The sequence below is a fragment of the Grus americana genome, chromosome 18 (genome assembly GCF_028858705.1).
Source record: "Grus americana isolate bGruAme1 chromosome 18, bGruAme1.mat, whole genome shotgun sequence".
Taxonomy (NCBI): Eukaryota; Metazoa; Chordata; class Aves; order Gruiformes; family Gruidae; genus Grus; species Grus americana.
This window is the reverse complement of record NC_072869.1, coordinates 10,108,005-10,133,782: the sequence shown is the minus strand read 5'-3', so window position 1 is coordinate 10,133,782 and position 25,778 is coordinate 10,108,005. Positions and strand designations below refer to the sequence as shown.

General features: G+C 36.4%; 2 protein-coding genes across 2 annotated transcripts in view; one reads left to right on the top strand and one right to left on the bottom strand.

The window, feature by feature from the left end:
* TBCD (tubulin folding cofactor D) overlaps window positions 1–25,778 on the bottom strand; it is a 131,241-nt gene that overhangs the window by 74,680 nt on the left and 30,783 nt on the right. The window contains exon 15 of the mRNA XM_054846521.1: window positions 1,754–1,910. Coding sequence (XP_054702496.1) covers window positions 1,754–1,910 — 157 coding nt within the window. The remainder of the gene's footprint in view (window positions 1–1,753; window positions 1,911–25,778) is intronic.
* Window positions 16,011–24,359, top strand: ZNF750 (zinc finger protein 750). The gene is made up of 3 exons (XM_054846522.1): window positions 16,011–16,115; window positions 20,652–22,289; window positions 22,718–24,359. The coding sequence occupies exons 2-3, from the start codon at window positions 20,863–20,865 to the stop codon at window positions 23,436–23,438; spliced, it is 2,148 nt and encodes a 715-aa protein (XP_054702497.1). The 5' UTR covers window positions 16,011–16,115; window positions 20,652–20,862; the 3' UTR covers window positions 23,439–24,359.

Here is a 25,778-nt window from a genome sequence, read left to right as displayed (position 1 = left end):
TTCTCTTTTTAAAAAGATAATACTAAATAACTACTGATCAAAACCCCTCTGATGGAGACAAAGATGCCCGAGTTACTGCTATCAATGGTTGTACTAAAAGTCTGCCAAGAAACTGTTCAAAGCTACCTCTTTGTGTTCGCAGTGCAAATCACACATTAAAGACACCTTGAAATGTCAGCCAGTGTGCTGCCAACAAAAAGACTAAATGCTCAAAAGAGAATCCCGCAAGCACACAGGAAGAAAAGCACGAGACGAAAGAAAAAAGAAAAAGGTAAAACGCATTCGTACCTGCAAAAATATCATCAGTATTAAGTGAAAAGCTGCACCAAGTTCTAGTCTACCATTGCAGTATCACAGATTTTGATTTGGAAATCTTTTGAAAATTTCACTTTTGAAAATCTTTTGAAACAGAAACCACAGATTGAAAAAGAAGTACATGCATGTGTTTCCATTCCACTGCAAGTGGAGTTTAGTACCATGGTCATTCTGGACTGGGGTACCTTCTGTTTTTATAGAGTATCAAAAGAGAAAAAAAAAACCCTCTCATGTATTTGTTACCTTTAACTAAAATGCCTTATTAGTTATAATAAAATCGCCATTATTCAAAGTGATATGATACTAAGAATTCAGAATCACTGTGTAGAGCTCAAGTTCTTACCACTTTCAGAAACAGAAAGTGATTTTATTATTTAGTCAAAATAATCTTTGAATTGGAACATTTCAAAATGAAAATTATAAATTGTACAGAAGAACCAGGAGACTCTGAAATAGCTAGCTAGAGAGGAGCTGAAGCGTAGTTTATTCTTTTAGACCTAACCTGCTCAACTTGCAACTTGTAAGCTGGTCAATAAAGATATGCTATAGTCTTTGCACAATACCCATATGACAAAGTACCAAAACTCCTGGATCATCAGAAACAAGTGTTCACCTGAAAAGGTAAGAAGTAACTTCTTCTGTAAGTTCTCTCTTCTTCTAATGTTTTCAGCTCCATAAAGCAACTCCCCAATTTTAGAGTGGTTTGTTACTTCTACATCTGCTGCAGTAAGATTCCAGATCTCCTTAAACTTCCTGAATCTGCTTTGCTGAGCTAACCGTAAAGCCAGTGATCAAGCAGACAACAGATGATACCCACACACACCCCCAAAGCCTCCACTAATTTCTCTGAATCTTCTTACAGTGAATTTCTTTGGATTTTTCTTTGGTTATCTTATGACAGATAAACAGAAGGAAATTAAGTTGATCACACTTGATAAGGAAATATGGAGATGCATTTCAATCCAAGAAGTTAAACTGCATCATTCCCCAAGAGGAAGACATTTCAGACTTTAACAATCACATGGAAAAGCAACGGTATTAAGTCAATGTCATCCCACCCATATTCAATTCTTTATCTTCAAGATATTCACCATATCTGTTTGCATGAATCAATGAAATTCATTGAGAATTATCATAGAGAAACAAAAATATCCATTCCTTGGTGAACAATATCCAGAGATCAATGAATTTCATTCATGTTACATGGCGCACACCAGCTACTGTTTGAGCATGAAGGTATTTCCCCTAAATGGATGTATCGCTTTTGGTCAATATCTAATTTTTAAATGTCTTAAAGACAGAGTGTTAGACTCTTAGATTTTTAACTTCTAGAAGATAAAGAATTAGACTGTTAGATTAACTTTCAGCTACTTCCTAACTTGGAATAGATTTTAAAAATTAACTGTAAATAGGTCAGTTTCTTATTGCCACAACTCACCTTGAAATCTGATTAATAAATGGTATCAGTTCTGCAGGCTCATAAGCACGAGCAAAGGCCCAGCAGACATAGCACGCTGCATCTCTCACGTTGGAACCCACGCTGCACGCCCCCCTCTTCTCGTCGTATGTCAGCGCTCTCAAAATGACAGGAACAACTGTTAAATTAAAAAAAAAAATGTACAAAAGCAACAATTAGGACCATACAGTGAACCAAAAAAAAGGTATACGAGCATTCAGTGATCACTAGAGACAAGACGCAGGGTGGAGTTGTGTGTTCTGAAAGAAAAGAAAGCACAGCTCTTAATACGTGCTAATATTGAAGCTGATTAGAAAGAAGAGTTGGGTTTTTTTAATATATTTTTGTTTCTTTGTCAGCAGCAATTTATTTTTTGTTTCCTTCACATATAATTGAATAAGGATTAAAGCAACTGGGTTACATAAGAAGTAACACTGATACCATTTATTACTCAGTGATACATGTTTAGAATTCAGAAGTGAAAGTAATTTTAAAATTCAAAATTTTAAAGTGTCCACTTTTTAAAGTACTGGACTTTAAATATTACAGCAGCATCTATCACATGAAAAAAATGTTTCTTAAGAAATACAGTATTGTAACTACCTTAAAATTAAAGAATCAGTATCCATCTATTAGTAGGCAACATTTATCACAGTGTAAGTCATAACATGACAAATTCTTCTTAATTAACAATGCTTATGAATCATCAATATATCAGTCTTGAAAGGGACATAAGTACAATTTTTTGCATAGTCTTAAAGTGACATGTTTGACATCATTCTTGCATTAAGTAGGCAAGCTGTGGTATTTTGTTCCCTGAAGAGCTGTTATTTTGAGTGACTTCAATGCAGTGTTTTAAGCTTAAACCTATCAGCACTGCCAAACTGCACAAATCATAAAGACAGAATATGTATAAAACTGCACTGTAACCAAGAAATGCAAACAGGTGGGCTTTACTCCCAGTTCTGCTTAGACATCCAAAACAACAGTGATGATGACATGCCTCCGCACCAGCACAGAATGATTTAATGCAAGACCAGAACCCTTTGGTGAAGGAAACCAGTCCACAAAAAAAAAGAAAAAAAGAAAAAAAGTCAGTCTTTTTTTTTTCTCCTATCACTCATGTTAATTATATCGATTTCACCAATACATCAGGTTTTGTTAGACAGTGAGGAAATAAGATGGAGATATTTGCATCCTAAACAGCAATATGGAATCAAGCACTGCACTTCCGAACATACTCAAAATGCACATAAATTGATTCTAAAGCCCAAAGTTGAAAATGCTGTCTCGTGAGGCCAGCAGAGAGATTCAAGACAAAAATCCGCTGACAGCCATCCTGGGAAAGTGCCTTTTATTTCTCAATCACGCTTATTTGGGATGGCGAGGACAGGGAGGGACACTAAAACACAGGACAACATTTAACAGAAATTAAACTATACCCCAGACTATTAATGTTACAGTTGATGAATCCAACTAGTTACAGGAATTGGAAAAAATCAGCAGCAGGAATACACTGTGTTTCTGAATGGAAATAATATACTGTGTGTTCCTGAGAATATTCTGTTTCTCCTTACTGACCTAGAAAATCATCCTCGACTGACAGTGGCAGGATCTCTTTGATGACATATATACTCCAGAACACAGAGCTTCATTCTGGGAGAAGAGTGGCATAACCTGTGTTCATGAAACAAATCACGACCCAAAAATCAACTGATACGATAGCCATCTTATTATCCAAAGCAGCTCTTAGAAATGCACGTACCAAGCACTCTTTCCTAATTTATTGGGCAACCTGAGAAACTCTGGATAGAGTATGTTTTAGCCAATAAAGGCCTAAAAGTCACAGACCTCAATATAACATATATGTCTGAGCACTGGAATCGCATGATACCGTTGTGAGTCCTGGGACAGCAGGAGAATACAGCTCTTCTGTTGGGTGGTTTGTAAATCATATTGGGGAAAACAGAGAAAGCAGAGTAGTAAAATAGAAGTAAAGGCAAATGAAGATCCCAGAATCTTATCACAAAGGCCTTATAACACAGGTACTGTTATTATAAGGAAGTGACAAAAATAAGTTTGGGAAAACAAGTAGATTAAGAATTTCACTGTCATGCTTATACCCTCATCAAACCTGCAGAAGTCAGTAACATTATTCTACAGAGAAGAGACTTCCACACACTTAAAAGAAGAATTCTCTTACGCAGTTCTAGTAATACGCTGCCACAGTTTAAGAAATACTATATGTATGCAAGGCTCCCCAGAGGGAACTTTTGGTATCTGCAAATCCAGATATATAATTTGAATACATCCCGCTCTAGATGGCATGTCTTTAATAAATGAATAATGTCTGTAGAAACAACAGCCTCTAGAAGAAAAAGAAACAATTTCTCTCTCAATTTTCTTTCTTGTATCAAATTTACCCAATGCATCTTTTTTCCTTAGAAAATACTTGTCAAAATGTGATGCCATTGAACAAGAAGTGGGATCAGTGAACTGTATTTCATTAGCAAACTGTGCCTTGATATACTTGAGTGGATATAATCACAAAATAATTAAACTCCAATGTACAGTTCATCACTCCATGGCTGCTACTTTAAACAAAAAAAAAAATACGCACCATAACTGGAGAAGGGAAGTGTTAAAATCCCATTTTAACCTACTATAGAAAATAAAGCCATAATCAGAGGGATGCACAAGATATGACTATTAAGAGCACAAAACACTACATGGGGAAAAAAAACCAATTCCCATTCAGCAACAATATAGCAAAGATGGATGGATTTTTGGGCAGTTCCCAGTTCCAAAAGAAACTGCAATAAAAATCCTTAAAAATGTTGACTAGCTTGTTTTGAAAAATGCTGCATCAACCGATGAAAAAAAATGGAATTAGCTGGTTCTACAGGAACACTAAAACAGATGCCAAAGGCAATTTTGCAAAGCTGCTGCAAATTTCCTTCAGCACAGGGTGATTACTCCAGCTACTAGACTGCTGTGAGTGTGCTCTCATCTCTCTGTGCACTGAAGGAAACGTGGCAGAAGGACTCACAAGCAGCTCCTCACATTCGTATCTCCTGTGTGAAAGAAAAAAACACAAGGTTTTTTTCAATTCAGGACATCACTTTCCCAAATAATAGAGACAACACCAAATGGCAGCTGGCTTATTAGGGTCAAAGACGGAGGTGATGCTGCCAGGGGTCTTTAACAGCAGAAACCAAGGAAATGCCAGGACAGCAGCTCTGTTACTCTGACAATCAAGCTTTATCTCACAGTAGGCTTTTGGACTCACACCTCTCTGATGTCCTGCATCTGGGACTCTAAGCATTGCTGCTGCAAGAGAACAACGTGACTGCAAGCCTGGAGAGCAATGGGGAATAATGCAAAGGAAGGATATAAAAGCGGACATTTAGAAGGTGGGAAAAACAGGGAAAACAAGGTGAAGTATGCAGTAGTAAGGACTATGTAAATACAAATACTACAACAACAACAAGGGAAATACAGACTAGGGGTCATCTATTAAAGTTTTCATGCTATCACTGGTGCAATATTTACTGGTGAACTGTGGACTATGGGAAATAAGAGATAAAAATTGCTCCTGACAAATGTTTGTGGGTTGGAAAAAGGGAGTCCAGCATTACATTTCATGTTGGTATTTGAAAGTCATAAAAATTCCCAAAGAAACACTACCAAAAATTCCAGGGTTCACTTCATCCTTTACCCTAGAGTTCTTCAAACACGATGCAGGTGTTTTTCTGCCATGGCTTCCTGCGTGTCAGAAGAGCCTGGCTGAAGGCAGGCATGAAGGAGCAGTACAGCAAAACCATCTGTGTGGTTTAGTCCACTCTAACTGAATTCTCTTACAGAAGACCTTCCTAAGCCATAGTTTGGCAGACTCCATGTTACGTCACGTACACAAGTTTTCACCTTCAGTCTAAACACAAAATACTAATTTAATTTTAATTAACATTTTTCTCTGATTTAAAATACATTCACACTCTTCCAGAGCTTTGTTTGATACACAAAGCAGCAATGAAGTTCAAAGCTTTGTAGTCAGCTTCTGATTTTGTATCTGTTATCCAATTTCATTCATCATTCTAACCACCTCTCAAATATTCAGTGTGGTCACAGTGTTGTATGGTTCTGCTCTGTATTGTTTCAATTTTTCAGATTTAAGATCATGTCAAATTCATACCTAAAATCAATTTCTCATAAAAACACAAATAAAAAAGCTTTAGGAAAAAAAACTTCCAGAAGAAACTTATTTTAGTTTGGAAGAGCTGAGACAAATTTTTACTCTTGAAATTATGAACATGCCTTTTTTATTTCAAAGTAGGAAGCTGGGAGATACAACACGGAGATGACCTGAATTGTTGCTTAACTTTAAAAGTTAGCATTTTTTTCACAGATCTACATTAAAAGTTTGCCATTAAAACCAGAGGATAAATAATGTCCACTCTCGACCTAATTATTAAAACAATATCCACCTGTTTAGGTCTGGGAACACTGGAGAAAACACAGTCACCTTTACCTGTAGCCTAGAGGTATTAATAAGCACCTGTTACACTCCACCCTGCCTTACCTAACCACCTAACTGCAGGTTGCAACACAGCTCTTTGCTCAAGCCTTGTGAAAATAAAGAAACAACTTCTGGCTTCAAAGCATTACAAACAAGAGATTTTTTTTTTAATTTTTTTTTTTTTTCTCATACCAGAGACAGGCTGTACAGATATTTGGCTTTTTGAACACAGATTTTAAACAATCAAACGCTTAGCACCGTGCGGGTGCAGGAGATAAACGTTAAAGGACCAGTAGAGAAAACTTACGGAAGACATTGGATACTGAAAGGTCACATGGACGTAAATAAAAAATGCCTCATACTATTCCTTTAAAAAAGTGCATTTAAAAACATACTTTACACAAACCAAGACTATAACACATGCCATCAGGAACCCTATGTTACTTGAACTTCAGATTATATTTTTTAACTTATTTATTACAATGTTTATCATAGAAAACATACAAATATAGCAAACAAACAAACAAAACCAACAAAAATCTGTTCCTTAGCCTTAGGTCTTGTCTCCACAAGAAAACCGCAAAATTTCATGTCAACTCTATTTAATTTAAAACAGATTTTCACTGGATCTCAAGTTAATTAAGAATTGTCTAAATTAAGTTTAAAACTAAAATATGCCATTCCTAAAATAGATTAACCTAATGTTACTTGTTAGATAAGTCTTACATTTTGATATGGACAGTTTATGCGGAGAAGCTGTGTCAATTCATAACACATTGAAAAACTTTCTATTTTATAATTATAAAACAGAAGAAAAAATACTACCAAAAATGGATGTCTGCTATTACTGAAGGAAGTACTGTACACGATGTCACTGTAGGAGCACAGAACATTACAATTAATAAATTATGAAGCTTAAACACAGTTATAAGTATCAATACAAAGAATAATAATTTTATTCTTCAAATTTTTCTTCAACGAAAGTAACTCATTGAAGAAGTGTCCTTTGGTAGGTTCATCCTCTTTGTGAGCTTCAGGCATTAAAAAAAAGCGTAAACAGCTGTATCTACACTATGTCAGCTTCCTGTGTTTTAAATAGCATGCTTATCACTATCATTCATATGCTAAAAAAAGAACTCTGGCTTGTCAGTGTAAAGAACTTCAGATTTGAGACCACATGCTCTTACATGGCACTCTTAACACATTTTAGAAAAAGAGGCAGGTCCTAGCCGTAACTTCATTAGGGCTATTATACTAATATTTAATCTATCAACACAGATGCAAACATAGATAATTTCAGGTTAGGCCCATTATCAGAAATAAGTATTTGTTTAAAGTTCTGCCAAACATTTATGTTTTGTTCTGATTTTCTATACAAGCTCTCTACTGCAGAATTTACTCAAGGACCATTTCATCCAAATTCTCCGGATCAGAAAATGCACGTTTCTGTGAAATGCTCTAGCATTGCATCCTGTAGGGCAAGTGCCTAAACCCCGTCATCAGGTAGCCTCTCTCCTCTCCTTCCTGCACTCAGGCTTGACCTAGTTAGGAGTTTGCCAGGGAAGAAGGGAAGAGTATCACAATTCATGCATGCTCAGAAGATATGTGGGAATTTAACAGCTGTGGTCTCTTAAGCTGCCAGAACTTTCTCACAATTCTTAACACTGACCCACGTATATAAGGCTATATATATGCATATCCACAAACCAAATAAGCATTTTCTAACCCATGACTATGAAGGGCTGTGTCTGTCTGGTTGCAATCTCAGTTCAGTCTCTCACTACGTAATGAATTAAGAGAGTCTTTAATTATATGATCACGTGATTATTTTTTTTCCATGGACCTATCTCAGTCAGCACACAGGAAAGACCTGCTCTAGCGATGAATCATGGCTGGGCAGCAAAGGAGATTGTTGTCTGCCTTGCTGCTGAGGGAGGAAAATATGTAATGCAAAGACTGGCTTTCAGGCAGACAGAAGGGACTGTTCGTCAAGTTGGATGTTGCCCTCAAGAGCTACATTCTAACTACATCTCTGCCAAAGACTTACTGTTTGATACCACTCGTATTGTTTAAATACAGTATTTAAAAGAAATGGACGCTGCCTTTCATTTCCCAGATATCTGCTTCAATAAACTAATGGCAGGATTGCAGAAGTGCTACAACACTGAAATTAGTGTGAGCTTTTGAGTATGGCGAGGGGCCAATAAGGAAGCAGACAGATCTGGATTTTGGCCAGTCTATCTCAACATTATTATGTAATGCAGCCATAAAAACTCAAAATCTTTAAGCACCCCTACCTGGCTACGTTGAAAGGCCTGCAGCTGACCTAAGACAGTATTGATCCACCTTCTCTGAAACACAGAGCACTGAATACTTTGGGGATTCATCTCCCCACTCATGCCCAAGGCCATACTAGAGACCCTCATTCAGGTTTACACCTAATAGAGCTCTTCCTTTAACTTAACCAGTAGCAAACTGCAGTTTAAGGACATGAAGAAACAGGCTTATGAAGGAATCCTACTAAGCAAGCAAATTACTTACTCTGAAGGAGTATAAAAATTTTGTAAACTTGTAACACTGCATGTCAGAAAAGAAAAATCACCAAAGAAACCCCAACCTTTAGGCTAAGGTTGTGCAATACTGAGATAAACCCTACAGTGGAAAAGCTAGCAGCAATTCATTGTCATTTATTCCCTGCTTAGTATTTATACCATTTCCTAGTTGCGCTGGGGGAGGGACCTTTCCTGCTACAGCTTCGGCTGTGGCATTTACCTGCTGGCTAGTGAAAAAAAAAAAATCTGCATTATTTATAATGCTTCCTTGCTAATTTGAAAACTATTACGATGACATACGCATTATAACTTTTTAAAATACTATTTTCAAGACCACGCATCATTTTTAAAGTTCACCTGGGTGTTAGGGAAAAGAAATTCTTCTGTAACCAGCCTTTCAGGTTTGGGTGTTCTCTATTTTCTAAGAGTCCACCTAAGACAGGTAGATCTTTTTTCATTTCTTCCTGTATCTATGATGAAAAGTACCTGGAATCTTGCCAAAAGCCTCACCATTAACTACCACTACAGAACAGACTAACACATTTTAGAAGCCTGACTTCCTGATGCATCCTCCTCCAAAAACCCTGGCAGCTGAAAAATCAGTATCAAGCAATTTATTCTGGGATATGAAAACACAGAAGGTAATCCTTAAAAACAGAGTATGTAAACACGTTTAAAAAGTTAGATAATAGATTTCTAAAAGACCATTTAAAACTTAGTCTAAGTTAAACCTCTTTCTGGAACACACTTGAAAGCAGTATTGTCTTTATTTTTTGTTGTGTTTTTTTCCTTTTAACAAATGGCACAGTGAAATTGGACAAGCAAAATGCTCCTTTTTTTCATTCGGTGTAGAGTTTTTCAGACTTTGTTTGGGTTTTTTTAAGTATATCAAGCTACACCTAAGTATCAGGAAGCACCATTCTCTGTACTTTCAGATAAAATACACAGGAATCGGATACCTTATAAATAGTAGCAAATATGCAAGCATTCTCTATACCAGGAACACAGATAACCTGGTACTATCACAGAGCACATATCCACTCTAACCAAATTAACACGATATTACAACAGAAGCTGAGGGAATTATTTTAAAATTGGAGACACAGAAGTCATGCATACACAGATATTCCTTCAAAGCCGTAGCACCTGCTATTGAAATTAGCTGCATCTATTTTGAAACCTTCTGACAGCACAAGAGACTTCATTTCATACAAACTTTTCACCAAAAACATACTTGGCAATGAGACGTTTTTAAAACAGAGAAAAAATGCCAACTGAAATAACCAGTGTTTCCTATTTAAACAACGTACTTACCACTCAGCAGAAATAATACACAAAATATTTCCCTAAGCCAGGGTCTTTTTGCATACCGGTAGCATTGTGTTTGACCTCTTGGAAAAGGTAAAAAGCATAGTGATTTTGTCATTGAATCCCAAGACATCAGAACCTGGCCAGTCCACTCTCAAATCTGTCTCAGCCCCCTCACTAACAGTACTTAACTGCAGACTACAATGCTCTCTACTTTCTTCTTACACTTTTTTGTTTCTCCTTTTATTCCAAAGGTAATTTATAAAGAAAAGAAGTAAAGTCTGGTTCTTCATGAGTTGTTTTTTTCCCACCCTCTCTACTTCTACCCATTCCATTTAAAAAAATCAAATTCAATATTGGGATCACTTCTATTGACCCACCAATATCAGACTTCTGAATTAGCCCTTATCTGTGTATCTCATCAGTGTTATTGCCTTCTGTTTAAACATTGCTTATATATAAAGAATATTTTTATATATATATATATATATATATATATATATATATATATATATATATAAAAAAGCAGGGAGACCAAAAATAACATCTTTCTGGCTGGAATCTACCCAAAATAAGCACCAGTTCACTGCAAGTGTAAGCACGCGGTTCTTCCAATCTTCTTTCCCTGGGTTCCTTTTCTTACTCTTCAGAGATACAAATATTGCCAACCGTACTTTTAACCATACCTGGTTTTATAGCAAAAATAGGATCACGTCATGCACAACAAAGAGCAAGCTGTCTTTGACTGTGAAACACTAATAGTTCTACCACTGATTTCATTCAAGAGACTTTCTCTGGCTTTAAGTAGAGAAAGTTTAGGCCCCTAGCCATTTAGCAGATCCAGCTGCTACTACCCAGTGGTCAGCAAGCTGTTGAGAGAGTTTAACACCAGAACACTTTTAATCTCACCACTGACATATTAAGAACGCCGAGGAAATTTCATGTTCCTATATATGACACACCTTATTAGCTAGAAAGTTTATTCTATGCTGTCATCAAGAGAAATTTTAATAACGTCCTTTCACAGGCAAACCAGAAATTCAAGTAAACTAGGATTCTCTTGTTTGTTTAGTATTTATCCCCACCCAATTAAATAAAAAACCCCTATAAATAATAGTCTGAAGCGTACAAAACCACAAATACAGCACAAAACAAAAGATGTGAAATCATACTGAAACCACACTGAAATATAAGTTTTTGGCCCTAACATATGCTGTGCAGTAAGAAATGTTTCATTTAGGAGTGCTGCAATTCCAAATGTAGATATTCACACAAATACATCATCAGATCACAAGATTTTAAATGACTTCTGGCCATTTAGCTTTAAAAAAAGTTTTCCCTACATGCAAATTTAGCTGCATGATCCATTCTAAAAACAACTGAAATTTTACAGCTAAATGGTAACATGTAACTTTGCAACTTTGAATTCAAAAACATAACAGACAAACTGCAGTTCAAGAAATGCACCATTATTATTTTTTTAATGGAGTAAAACCATTAGATTTCACTTGTTGGTTTATATTCCCCACTTTTAAAATGTATTTAAATAGCAGACAACATATAGTAATCATATAAATCTTTTAAAAATTTGACACATTTCAAAGAATAACTGAAAGCTAACAATATTTTGAGCCTAGGAGTATTCATTATACGCCTCACTGCTCTCTTCGTGAGAGCGTCATCACAGCAGCACAACGCCAATTATGCCTCAAAGAAAAATGTGCGGGACTGACTTCATATATACTACAACTGCACATGGCACAACTCAGGTCCTACTGCTGACTTCTACGAGAAAAACTTCATCGAGCTGAGAGAACTGTCTCAGGACCTCTGGTGTAAGTCTTCAAATGAAAGCAGAAAAGGAAAAAACATTCTGCATGAAAAACATTTTAAAAATACTAAATTTTAAAAGGGAATTATAACCAGAGCATCAAGTAGAAACTAAAGAAAGGTACATTTTACATCCTTGGCAATGAAAAGAATGATTATTAAAAAGCCCTTCTTATAAACAGTTCATAGTTTTGCCTACAGTCTCAATTTCTGATGTTACCTACTTCCCCCAAGATGTTTCACTGCCCAGGGGTGAGGATGGGAACCAGAAGGAAGATCCTCCTCGTTCCAGGCCAAACACGAACAGTATAGGCCACAATAAATATCTAAAAATATGATCTGCAGTTGCTATTAACTGCTGAGCTTTTATTCTGTTCCCATACAAATAATTTGCTCTAGTAATCATGAACAAGTGGCTCACAAACATCAGCAAGGTAATCTGCCCAGACATATCTCCAAAGTCAGGGACTGGAATCGTTATGAAAAACAAAGGCACATTTCAAAGGTGGTATTCGAAAAGCATTAAGACTAATAACTATTCATATGGGATAGAAGAAAATAATTATGAGAATATTGTACAAGAATCATGTAATGTTTTGGGGCACAGCATGAGTTACAGCAATTATATTCAAATACATTTGCCCCCTTCTGGGAATGGTTTGAAATAACCTAGTCCAAACATGCTAATACGGATAGCAAAATCTGTCGATAACTTCAGTTCAAGTGATCAAAGAAAGAAAAAAGGACTTTCTTGAACGTTTAGCTCAAAGCCACACATCTAGATACATAACTGAGATGACAAAGATAGAAATGAATATTGCCAGCCACACAATTCTAAGATGTTTCCTTTATATGGCAAGCTAAGCTTCACTAGCTCTGTGTCTATCAGCCTTCAACTACATCAGATTATTCGCATTTACCTAGGATCGTTCTTCTTTCTTGGAACAACTAATTAGTTCACGAATTTGTAAGGCATCTCTAGAAAGATTGTTCATGACTGACAACCAGTGGATATCCTCTGAAAGGTTCTGACTGATACGAGGTCAAGTCAAAACAGCAGAACCACCCAGTCACCAGGGCCGTTCTTTGTGTTATCTGAATTATCTGATCAATGGAGGGGTTGGTAACCGACCAGAGCAACACTTGGCACTCTTTCATACATCTAGGGAATGGAATTTTGAAGTGCAAGAGGATAAAAATTAGGTGAGCAGTGTATCAAGAATCAGTTAAGTTTATCTTATCCCCTTTGTATGTATGGTTTCTGCTAGTGGCGTCTTGTTTTCTGTTTAGTGCTAAAGCTGAGCCAAAAAAATCATAAAAAAACCATGAAGAAGGAAGTTTGTAACATTTATAGAATGGCAGGTTTATGCTACAGTAATTAAACCTACAAAATTCAACTACAGCTAAGCAACACTTATTTGATACTGAAATTTAAACAGAACTTAGAACAAAGTAGTATATTCTACAGCAAAGAAGATATGAAACTAAAGCTTCAGCCCTCCAGAGATACAAAAATAATCACATTTTCAAAAAAGCAACTTGGGAGGAAATCATCAATAAATCCAAATTTTACTATGTCGATCCTGGTGCTCTTAATTACTCTGTCTTGTGCTCAGCTAAACTAAAAAGGGTGCTACCAACAGGTGACTGGGTTCAGTTTATCTAATACTCAGGATGCAAATATAACGAGTGAACAAAAATAAGTGATGAAACAACACCACTGCAATCAAGATTTATTACTTCTAGAAGCATACACAAACAGGAGCTACCACATTCCTTTTCTGGAGCCCACCAATGAATCTTCTCCCCCAGATCTGGATTTTTAATACCATCCAAGCACCGAGAAAAGGAGCATTTATATTAGCTGTTCTTTTTTCCCAGTTCTACTTTGTTCACAGCTGATTTCAGCAGACCTGACTAATAACAGCACCTTCCAGGAAGTAGCTAGATTTAAAACATTATTTTCCTTGGATCAAGTCAGCAACTGGACATCAGGTCTCCCCTCCACATATCAGATTAGGGAAGGAGAACAGGGAGAAGGGGGGAAAAATAAAATCAAAGTTCAGATACTGACTGCCTCTTATCCAGTTCAGTCACTTGTATTAAAGGAGTCCTTCAACAGCTTCCTCTAGATGCCAGAAATTGCAATTTTCTTTCAAAACAAAAAATCTGATCTGATTCTATTCAAGGAAACCTACCTCCACCCCACCATACACAAAAAAAGAAACCTGGTGGTACCTTCCTTCAGCTACAGACAACAGAAAATGATCCACACTTGCAAAAGAAAAATGAGGACAGTTATGTAGATCGATGTGGCACACAAACTTATTGACATGAAAGAAAGGCTGTTCACTACCAAGTGAAGACTATTGAATAAGATCTTCCGGTGAGAAAGCAAAGGACTTTTCTCCTTAGGTCTTTTCAGAAATGTTTCTGAATGCAGACATTACGAGATCTTTCTCTGAAGATAAAATTTTCTAATATACCACTTTTCTTCAAAACGTTTTACAACTAAAGGGAAGAATGATGGACTGAAAATGCTCTTGTTATTCCATCTAAACCCAAAGGATTTACAACTAGACAGTAATATGACATCTTTTTACACTGCTAAGCTGCATTATAGGAGCATTAATTTAAAAAAAAAAACCCAAACAACCAAAAACCCAACCAAACCAAGAGCCACCTCTCTACCTTAAAATTAATGATTGCTTATATTCAGAATTTTTTTCCAGAAAATGTACATTGGCACATCAAGGGGAAGGATGGTGACCTGCCTACCTAGACAGGAAAGTAGATGTCCATAAGTCATTCCATCAAGATAAAGGCTACACCTTGAAAATTATTTTTAAGACACTGATTTAAAGACTGATTTTGAAACAACTTTTACCCACTGCCTAAACAGGTTTTGTAGTAACAATTTCCTTAATAATTTTCTATCAAAAGACCATACTTTTGCCAAGTATAAAATTCATCGTACTTCTATATTTAGAAGTTTCAATAATCTGCAGTTGTTTTATCTATAGAGCAGTAGGTGAAACAAGATGGTTATTATATTCATCCAGCTGAATTTAATAGTTACGAACAGAAATTTTAATGTCTCAATAACATTAGAACTAGTAGCCAAAACCCCCTTTGTTTTCACATTCAGTAACAGTCATGTTTTTTAGAGAGAGCTAGAACTATCAAAAGATTTTCATTTTAACAACCAGTATGCAAGAGGTTATTATTTCACTAAACAACTCAGCAATGTCACCAGAAGGCTGGCAAATATGCTAATAAATCTGTCATTTATAAACTCTACCTAAAACGCAACTAAAAGGAAGTCCTAGTGCTAATCAGTGGATGACTGGTTGGTTTTCTCCCTTTACCATTCCATTTCACAGCTCCTAAGCAAACAGTGAGACGTGATAATCAATTTCTTACTGAGGTGACTCCTTTCCATTTACAGGATCTGTACATTTGACTGTTGATTATAGGCAAGCTTTGGCAGGTTCCTGTGGCAAGCAAGCTTGGAGTTAGTTCAGTCCCGCCCTCAGAAAGGAGACTCATGAAGGACAAAAAGATTTAAATAAAAATGGAGAGGGGGAGGAAAAAAAAAAAGAGCAAGAATATTAAAGCTACCAAGGCATTCAATAAAAAAAAGTCAATCTCTAATAAAAGAGTAAAATTATTATTTTTAAGCATTGCTACTCCCCTGTGTACAGTCAATTCTGCTGCTCACGAGTCACTTCTACGAAAATGAAATATATTAAAAGCTCGGCATATTGCCTAAGCCATTTTTGACCCCACACTGCAGATTCCTACTCAGAGGAACAGATGCTACAGTTTAGAGTAAAACTTGGTTGTTGGAGGGCACAAAAGCGACAAGAGCTCTCTTCGATAGCCTAGATGCTGAGGTAATGCTGAATGAAAGCAGTGGACGCAAACAAATGAATCGTAGCTCCAGGCTGGAGTAATATCAGGTGCATCTCTACACCCCGAGGGCTCAACTCCTACACTTCTTAAGTCCCTCCCCCTGAAACAACCTCCTGCAGTTTCACTTAGAGATCAAGCAGAGAACAGGTACTTCCCTCTCAGCAGTGACAGCTACAGCTACCAACAGGGATCACCTTGAAGGTTTCAGACATCTATGTATCTGGTAAGTACATTTCTTTAGAGCATTTTTTTTTTTTTTTCAAATAAAGTGTATTCATGTTAACATGTAAAAAGTAAATCAGAGGTGTTCGTTTTTCAGCTGTCTCAAAAGCCTAGGTTACTCCTAGCAGGTGCATTTACTGCCCCAGTTTAAGCTTTTAAGCTTTCAGCACAAAGTTTCAGCAGGAGAGGGAAATATTTTAGTTTAAGAAAAAAACTAAGTCTTGCAAGTTTTTACAATAATTAACTCTTGTTGGTGAAAAATGTTTTAAGCACCTTTTTTCATATAGGAAGTTAATGTATTATATTGAAGTATGGCAAAAAGCTGTATTGCTCAAAATTACGTTTAGTCTGCCAACTATTCTTCAGACAGTAGTGTCGGGTTAATCTGAAAAGCTTGTATGAAAATCAGGTACTTCAGTTCAGTTTTGATTTATTATTTTTTCCAGCTTCTGGGAATTTAGCTTCTAGGAATTTTTTTTGAGTTATCCTCTCCCTAGTCAATTAAAGTGTATTAAGAAATTGAATTATTAACTTAATATTTACAAAGATTTTTATTTCTTATCCATGCTGCCTAATCAAATTATTTAATCGCTCTTTCTGTACTGCTTCTCACATGCACACACAGGCACACGCGTGCGTTCACACACAAGGACGCAGTCGTCTTCGGTTCGTACCTTCAACACACGCTTCCTTTCCACTCCTCGTCAACCCACTCCTCTCACCCATGTTTCCTCCTAATTAACAAACAGTTGCATTAAAATTTATCTTTCAGTTTAAAGGAACTGGAAGTTTAGAAGGGAGTGGTAGTTAATCACTGGAAAATCTCAGCTAGAATAAAACTCACAATTCTCGTTCTTGCAACACTCTAGGTAGGTGACAATGGCATGTCCTTGAGTTATGCAATAATGCCACATCACAATATTTTAATTATAGCATGTCCTTCAAAATGTTCCACCCCAGTGAGTACTCCTGGTCAGAGAGATCAACATCACCAAAAGGACACTGCAATAATAATGGAGTGTGCATGACAAACTGTTACGTAGTTTGCTAAAGCAGTGTCCTAAAAAGAAATGTAATTACCATCCCTGCTTATAATAAGACATTTTGAAATTTCCTCTTTGATCAAATGGGCATCTTAACCAATTTAGACTACTTAAAAACCTAAAAACCAACATGCACATATATAATGTACATATATATGTGTGTGTGTATGAATACATATGTGCATATATGTGTGTATATGCTTATACTCACATACATTTTTGTTTCTGTATTTATACACACACACACAATGTTAAACAATACTCTTGTTTTCTAAACTTGCTAATATGTTCAAGGCAAGGAGGTAGCAACAGCATACTTTTCAAAACAGAAGGAAGAAAACTTGCAGCGCTCAGTCTCAGGTTAGAACGGGCTACAGATTAGAAAGCCGTGAGGAGGTATTACTATTGACAAGAAACAAACAACTAAGACTACCTCAAGTTTAACCAATGCTATCTGAATAACCTGTTTTCAATAAAAATATAAATAAATAATACGACAACATTTCAAAACTAGAGAATTATAATATATAAACATTTGCATTTCTGATATCAGATATACAGGAAATAAATTCTCAATCTAAAAAAAAAGTTACATGAAAATTATTATCCTGCTACTGAAGAATTTTTTCCCATTTTTAACGCATATCACAAGTTATGTCATTCAAGTTTAAGGAAAAAGCAACTACTTATTTTGCTTTTTCTTTCTAATACTAAATTTTAATTTTGGTAGCACAAAACATATATTGTACAACTGTAACATTATTTATATAGAGACAGTTTTAATTAGTTGCACCTATTTTAAACCATTAATGTCTTTTCCAGCTGTATGTGTGGGATCAAATAGTTTTAATTTTTTTTAATTATGAAATATGTACCTCTGCCAGATACTCCTGTGTTTTACTTAGAGACTGGAGGAGAAATTATCCTTCTTGTCTGGCTTTAGAAGTATTTTATTACTGGCTTTTTTAAACCATGAGAAAAAAAAGGATTAAATAGTGAAAGAGAGAAACAGAACATTCATCTGGCTGACACTAGCCTAAGTTTACGAAAGGGTAAACACCCTTTAAAATAAGCTACTTGTTCTACACCTTGCAAGTCAGAGCAGCAGGTTCTGGGAGCACTAATGTCTGCACGCTGAGCATGCCATCAAAACAAATTTTTTTTAAAAAAAAAAAGCTGTTGTAATTCTCTCCTGCTGTACACATGGCAAAGAAGCTCCGATGCTCTAAATTTCTAACATTAAAACTGCAACAATGCATTTTATCTTATTAAGAAACTATAGTTAATACTCTGTTGAACAGGAATAACTTGAATCAAAGTTAAATACCAAGTACAAAGTCGGGGTGGGGGGGAACAGGACATACAGGAATTTTCATTATTAAGCAAAGGAAAGCTAGCAGAACAAGAAAAATCTAATTAACATCTCATTATAAGTGCTGCACCTGAATGCAAATTCAGACTGTTATCATAAATGGTTCAACTAAGAATGCAGTGGAGTTTTGACAACAATATCTTTTTTTCAAGAATAATTAGTACAAGTACTTCCAAGAAGATATAAAGAACAACAGGTACAAACTGACTTGACCGAGTCCATTACAAACTGTCCACGTTAGTTATACATCATTAGTCAAAAATAAATGCAACAAGCTCACTTAAGGCAGAAAAAAAAAGACCAGTTCCCTATCTGAACCTCCTCTCCCACGCCTCAATATTTTTGTTATTATTTTTCTTCAATGTAAAAGCATTATTCTTAATCTTTCAAAGGAATTCTGGCTATCATTGTTTAAAATATTTTTAAATACTATATGATTTTTTTAAATTTATTGAACTACCATTTTAATCAGACTCCAATGACAAGATTTTAACATGCTGCTGTATAATTTTTTTTTCATTGTTACAGTATCAGTATCCAACTCAAACAACCAAAAAAGCTTTGCTAAAACCTGAACAATAAAAAGCTACTTCTCTACACATTCCTTTTTCTTTAGGCTATTGCACATTTAATCATTTGTTAATTTTAAGAAAAAGCTTGATCGTTTTTTCTACTTACAGACCAGCTTTGCATTTTTCAGAGTGCCTTCACCATTACTATTTTAACAAAATTAATATTTCTATGACATCAGAAACAACATTTAAAACAATTTGCTAGAATTACTATACCTGATGAAACAAGCAGCAATTCTGTAGCTTTGCCTTCAGTTTTCATGTGTTGCATGTCATTTTCTATTAAATAATCTCTGATTTAAGAAATGCAAAACATCTCTACTCTAACTAAAATCTCATAGCATGTAATTACCAGCAATCCTTTTCATAAACTTAGTATTTTAATACTACTAATTCAAACTTCTATGTAAAAAGCTTTTTTTTTAAAAAAAAATAATAATCGAGCTATCTAGTCACTCTTACAATTAGTATTCCTGTAGTTTCGGGTAACACAATAGATACAGTACGTGGTTTTGCAACAGTCATCATTTTGATAATGATGCTTATAGTTCATGATGAAATCATCAGTTTTTAGATCTCTGCCATAACACATCCTATAAAATCATGAGAACTTGACTCTGAGAGTTTCTCACGCCTTCAGAATCAGTGAACATAATGGAACAAGCCGATACAAGCCCTCCTGACTTATCTACTGAGCAAATCATTAGGCTGTATAAAGTATCCACAACCTTAGTTTTTCTGAAGAAAGGCAGATGGATCATTCCCCTATAAATCAATTACCGTCAGACACTTTTTTACCTGAATTAATACACTTGTGTGTCTGTGTTAACTATACACAATATGTAAAGTGCTACACAGCAGAAGAATGTGAAATGTGTTTATCAAGCAGAAGATTCTATTAGTCAGATATTGCACTACTCATTTCTCTTAATTGAATTAGGAAGAGGAAGAAAATTGGTGTGGTTTTATCCTTCGAGAGATTGGCCACTTTTGAGGTATCCATTGAGATTAGGCTGTTAGGAAATGCCATGCCAGTTAAGAGGGGTTGGTCAGTCTCTGAAAGAGCCAAGTCAGCTCCCCAAGTGCACCCAATCCACTCCACCCCCATTTCACCCAAGCAGGAAATTCCCTCCGCTCTCTCCCCAACCGGCCCGACAGGCTTGCCCCATACCCAGCTGCTGCCAGGACCTGCCTCTTCTCATCCTACCCACCTCCACTTCTCTCTCAACAGCTCCACCTAGATTTCTACTTTCATCTTCTGAATGACTGTTCCTTCAGTTTTCAAAGAAAACTCCTTCAAGCGGGTAGCAGCAGCAGGTGACTAGCACTGCTGAAAATCAGGCCGCTTTTGTGACTACGTTTAGGTGCAGAAGGATGTCAAAGTTTAATGCAGGTCTCTCTCAAGTCTGACATCTAGCATTTTTGTTTTGTTTAAAAAAAACCCACAACACGCCATATGTAATGCGAAGGGGAATACAGTTAAAAGAACATCTTACTTTGTACTTAGTTCCAGTGTTCCACTACAGCTAATTTTAAACTTTGTGTTACAGTTCCTGCACTACCAGTTGCAGAAGTGTTGTTTTCCGGCACCCCCTCTTCCCTGAGACAACACGGGAGTTGGCTTCCTGTCTTTACCTGGGAAGAAGGATTCTAGAAACCTGAAAAACTGGAAACATCAAGAGGCTAAAACTGTGGAAAGCTAACCACAAGAAAGTTTTTACAAAGAACCATTACATTTAATCGTTTAAAGCCAAAGAAAAAATGAGTCTCCTCAAAGAACGTAAACCAAAGAAGCCTCATTACATCCCAAGACCACCAGGAAAGCCGTTTAAGTACAAGTGCTTTCAGTGCCCCTTTACTTGCAATGAGAAATCCCATCTTTTCAACCACATGAAGTATGGCCTATGCAAAAACTCCATTACTTTAGTATCAGAGCAGGATCGTGTTATCAAATGTCCAAAGACCAGCTCCCTGGAGCCCAAACAGATCAATCAGCTTGAATCTACAGTCAAACCAACTTCTTCTAAATCTGTCACAAATGGACTGTCAAATCTTGATTCAAAGCCTCAATATCCTTTTGCAAAAGAAGACGCCAAGGAAAACGTAGAATTGCAAAACCAGGCAACAAACACAGGAATTCAAGGACAAAAACCTGCGATTCAGAAGGAATTAAGCTCTGCCAGTACTACAACAGAAAGCACTATCAGCATGCAGCCCCTTCTGGACAGCATTGTAAGGCCCTCCGCTTTTGTTCCTGTAGGAGAACACAGAGATAGCAAAGGCCCGGAAACTAGTGATGTATCTGAAATTATACCGCTCTCTAACAAAAGTTCACCTTTCCACACTAAATCTGCATTTCATGCACCAACTCACCCATGGAAAGCAGGTTCTCCTTTCCTCCCAGAGTTTCCACATAAAGTTGCTCCCACAAAAGGCTTTGGTTCCATTTCACCTTACATGCAACCAATGATTCCTGAGTACTCACCCCATTTTTATGAGCACAGGCTGGCTATCTACACACCTTACTTGCTTCCAGGTAATTCAGAGTGTGAAAGCTCTGCTCTGTCTGTCTATGGCACACAAGATCAAAGACACTTTCTTCCCCACCCTGGGCCACTTCCAAAACCCATAAATCCCTCGGCGTATGAACACTATCGATTGTTCCAACAATATCATTCCACTCCTCCGATCCCATATGGATTTTGTAGGCCAACAGATCCTTCATTTTACAGATTTTCACACATAGCTGGTATTAACAGAGATCAAAATTCTCACCTAATGGAGGAAACTACCTTGCTGTATCCAGCTTCTTTAAGCCCATCCCAACAATACCCTCTAAGTTCACATAAAAAACAAGCAGATTATGAAAAAGAAATGACATTATTGCATGCTAAAAGTCATTCCAAAGATGACCAAAATGAAAGAGAGAATGCTAAAATGAGCCCTCTCGCCGGAAGTGCAGCAACAGGCTCCCCCGGCAGACCTAGCCCAACCAACTTCACCCAGACAAGCCATGCATGTGAAGGCTTATTTGACCTCTCTAACAAATCATCTTCCACATCGCTTGGCAAGTATGATCAACCAGAAGAAAACTTCACAGCTTTCAGACCTGTGAGAAAAAGCACTGATCAACCAACTCTACTTCAAAGTGCGCAGACACAGCAAGAGAGAGGAGATTCACCTACCAGGTAAAATAATAAAATCACTTTGTAAATTCTTGTCAGATTTACTAGGGACACACAGAGATAGATGGACACATTTAATGCAATGCCCCTAAAATACGTTTAAATTTACAGCATTGAGATATTTGTTCTATATTAACTGTGCAAAGCACAGTACAACTCGCAGTTGCTATAGCGAGTAGACCACTCATTCTCCTGAACTGTATCAGGTATTTCCAATACCATTACTATGCACGTGTCTGTGTATTTCAGCAAATTACCTGTATTACAGCGATGTGTATGGTGAAAGGGACTTGGGGGAGTTAAAGGAGAAGCAACTAAATTGTCAGACTTCTAGACAGATTTTTTTTTTTCTTTTCTTCCTGCCTACTTCCTCAGCCCCAACTTAAAAGAGCAACTGATAGTGAATTCTCTTTTCTCCTCATTTCTTTCAGCATTAACGTCACTGATGAAGAGTCACATATACAGAACGAAAACCATAACAATGAAGGCTCGCTGTCCAACACGGAAGACGACACAGGGATAGTTCCCCTTAATCTTTCAAAAAAGGCTGACACAAACACAGGACCTATTCATGAGCATGCATACAAAACCACATCCAAAACGGAAAGTCAGAACTTTCTAGATTTGCAAGACATGCCTCTGAACCTCTCGGTAAAAGATTCCTGTAACACAGCAAGCCTGAAAACATCGTTCCACAGTCCATCTCACGACAATGGTGCTGCTACTGCTTCAAACACCGAAAACGAAACCTCCGGAGCAGATGCGTGTAACCCCAAGAACCCTATAAACAGTGCCTGCGACAAATCTTCTTTCACAGCTCACTGTAATGAAGCTCAAGACTTAAGAATAATTGACAGCTGTGATGAACAGAAACAAACAGCAGCTGTAGCTCTCTGTCAGCTAGCTGCATACAGTCCGAGCAAAGTTAGAATGGACAACGAAGGGCAGAGTCCGCAGGACAGTAAAGCTTCGTGTACAGAAGCTACTCTTAATTCTTCTGATACTCAGGATACTCAGTGCAATCAAAAAGTAAAAGGACAAAAAAGGACAAATCAAAAAGAATCAGCAAAATCACAGCAAGGCACTAAAAGAGTAAGGCCAAATGACTGTAGCAGAGTCTTCACTTTAAGGAAGAGAACAAGAGTATCTTAATACTTCACTTTCCAATGAGTTTCTGGTCATAGAAACTAGTTACCACCACCATCATAAAATATCTACAAACTGCCTCTTATTGGGTTTGGTCCATGACAAGATACATTCAATCTCTCCCATGTAAATAATGTTCATAATTTTATATTAATATTTTTAAGTAACTGAACTTTCCCTTGTATAAGCTCAGATTTTGATGAGTGAATTTTTGCATTCATTACTAAAGCCAAAGTACAGTAGACGAATCTTTAAGGTTTTTTGCAATTGTATTAATGTAAAATAACTTTTACAACTTTTCTTAAAAGATGTTTAAGATCTAGAAACAGTATTGTTCAATAACATACTGTCACAGTCTTTTTCAGGCTTAATTTCATTTAATAGGTATTTTTGTCTTTTTTTCTTTGAAAAACTTTTTATTTCACTGTGCAGTAGTTTAAAGAAGCTTAAGATTAAACCTGGCTATTTAGAATTTACTGTAAAAAGTGGTTTGTGTATGAATGCACTTTGCCATTATGCCACAATACAAAACAACAGACCAAATTTTGTTACTCAGAGGCAGACACCAATTTAAACAAACTGAGCCAAAGCTTGTACAAGCAAGCTTTTCTTATGTCAACTAACAGCAAGATTCGAGTTAAACCAAAGAAAGCCTGCCCCAAATTAACAAATGTGGTTTATGTTCACCTTTAACTGAACCACTATGAAAACAATACTGAAAATTTGAAGATCTAAACAATTTAGGTGCCTGATCCTCTGAGGTTAGATAGATACTGGGTGACCTTTAAACTCCAAGCCTAAAAGGTTATTTATATAATTTATTTCACCTGAGGCAAACTCTCCTGGTGAAGGTCTTATTTCAGTATCCATGTATCACTTAATTATCAGTTTCAGTGTGCTTCTACATACATCCTAAGACTATTTTCTGCTTCTATAACTGTGTATATAAACTTGCAATTTTTCAAATAAATCTGTGTCCTGTACTTAAAACATATGGAAAGTGATTAATGAACACAAATACATTCACTACGCTATCAGTAACATATATTTTGAAGAAAAACTGGCAAAGAAATTGGTAGCTAAATTTTAAATTTACAAGTAGAATTTGGCATGGAATACCAATCAACTCTAAAAAAGGAGCTTCCTTCAGAGAAGGAAGTTCATTATGCAGATTAATTCAGGATACTCAGTGCAATCAAAAAGTAAAAGGACAAAAAAGGACTTTAGCTCCATATGACAAACCTCAGAATTGCCTCTGCCTTAAAGCTGCTCTCCAGCTTATCCAAACTTCTACAAAGTTTAACCAAAATAAGGCTGTTCCACTGTATAAACACCCCGGGTAAATTTGCACAGTATGCACTATCAATCTAAGTAAAACAAACACAGACTAAGTATTATTCACCTAAAACTATGGGTATACATTTCTCATTGGTTCATTATTCGGGTAAGAGACGTCCTCACCTGCCTAAACATTACTAGTAGACATAAACCTACGTAAGGAAGCAGAGCTGCATTCAGTGCAATGTAAACTTCCCAGATTTTTTTTTCTATTTTTTTTTTGTGCTATGGTGTTTTGAGCTAACAGCTCAGCCAGAGCATTGTAAGAAGTTTCCCATTAAACAGTACATTACAGGGGTTAATTTTCTGAGCTAGGAAACAAACAAAAAAAAAGAGAGTAATGGCATTGATCTTTAATCTTTCATAGAGAAAAGCTTTTCCTAGATTATCAAAAGACAAGAACATCAATCTGAGTTTGAACAAAAGGAATATGGTAACAGAAGAAGTCCAACTAACCCAAATTATGACAGCAAGGCGTAAGAAAGTATGATGTATCAAGCTGTACATCAGCAACGTGATGAAACAAGGAGAAAGAGCTTCTTTCCAGGCCAATTTTAAAGCTTCAAGCTTAGGGACTTATGCTACCAAATTCATAATTCCCAAACATGAAATTACAGAGTCCAGTGTCAGCACTGCTGGTTTTAAACTACATTAAGCTATGTGCCTTGTTAATCTCTGGAAGCAGAAAGTTTCATAGTTCTCCTTATCCATAATTTTAAAAAAAAAATCTTATTTATCTCTTTTATTGTTAATTTGAATTTCTGTAAGTCAACAAGGAAAAGCTTTTTGGTGGTTTTCCATACAATTCAAGGATTTATTCTTCACGATCTCTACACAAATATTGTTCATAAAAACAAGCTCCAATGGTGAAGTCTACCTCACCTCCACTCCTCAAATTAAATAAAAACTGGGCTGAAGGGAACCATGAAAGTTAACTACTCAAACAGCTCTCCATATCTTGATTAACTTGATTTCTGTCCTTCCTAACACAAATCTTTCTACCTCAGT

Excerpts from the sequence above, each read along its gene's own strand:
- ZNF750 (XM_054846522.1), top strand. The coding sequence starts at position 20,863 with ATGAGTCTCCTCAAAGAACGTAAACCAAAGAAGCCTCATTACATCCCA. Across the intron at positions 22,290-22,717 it reads AGAGGAGATTCACCTACCAG|CATTAACGTCACTGATGAAG; the intron begins GTAAAATAATAA and ends CATTTCTTTCAG.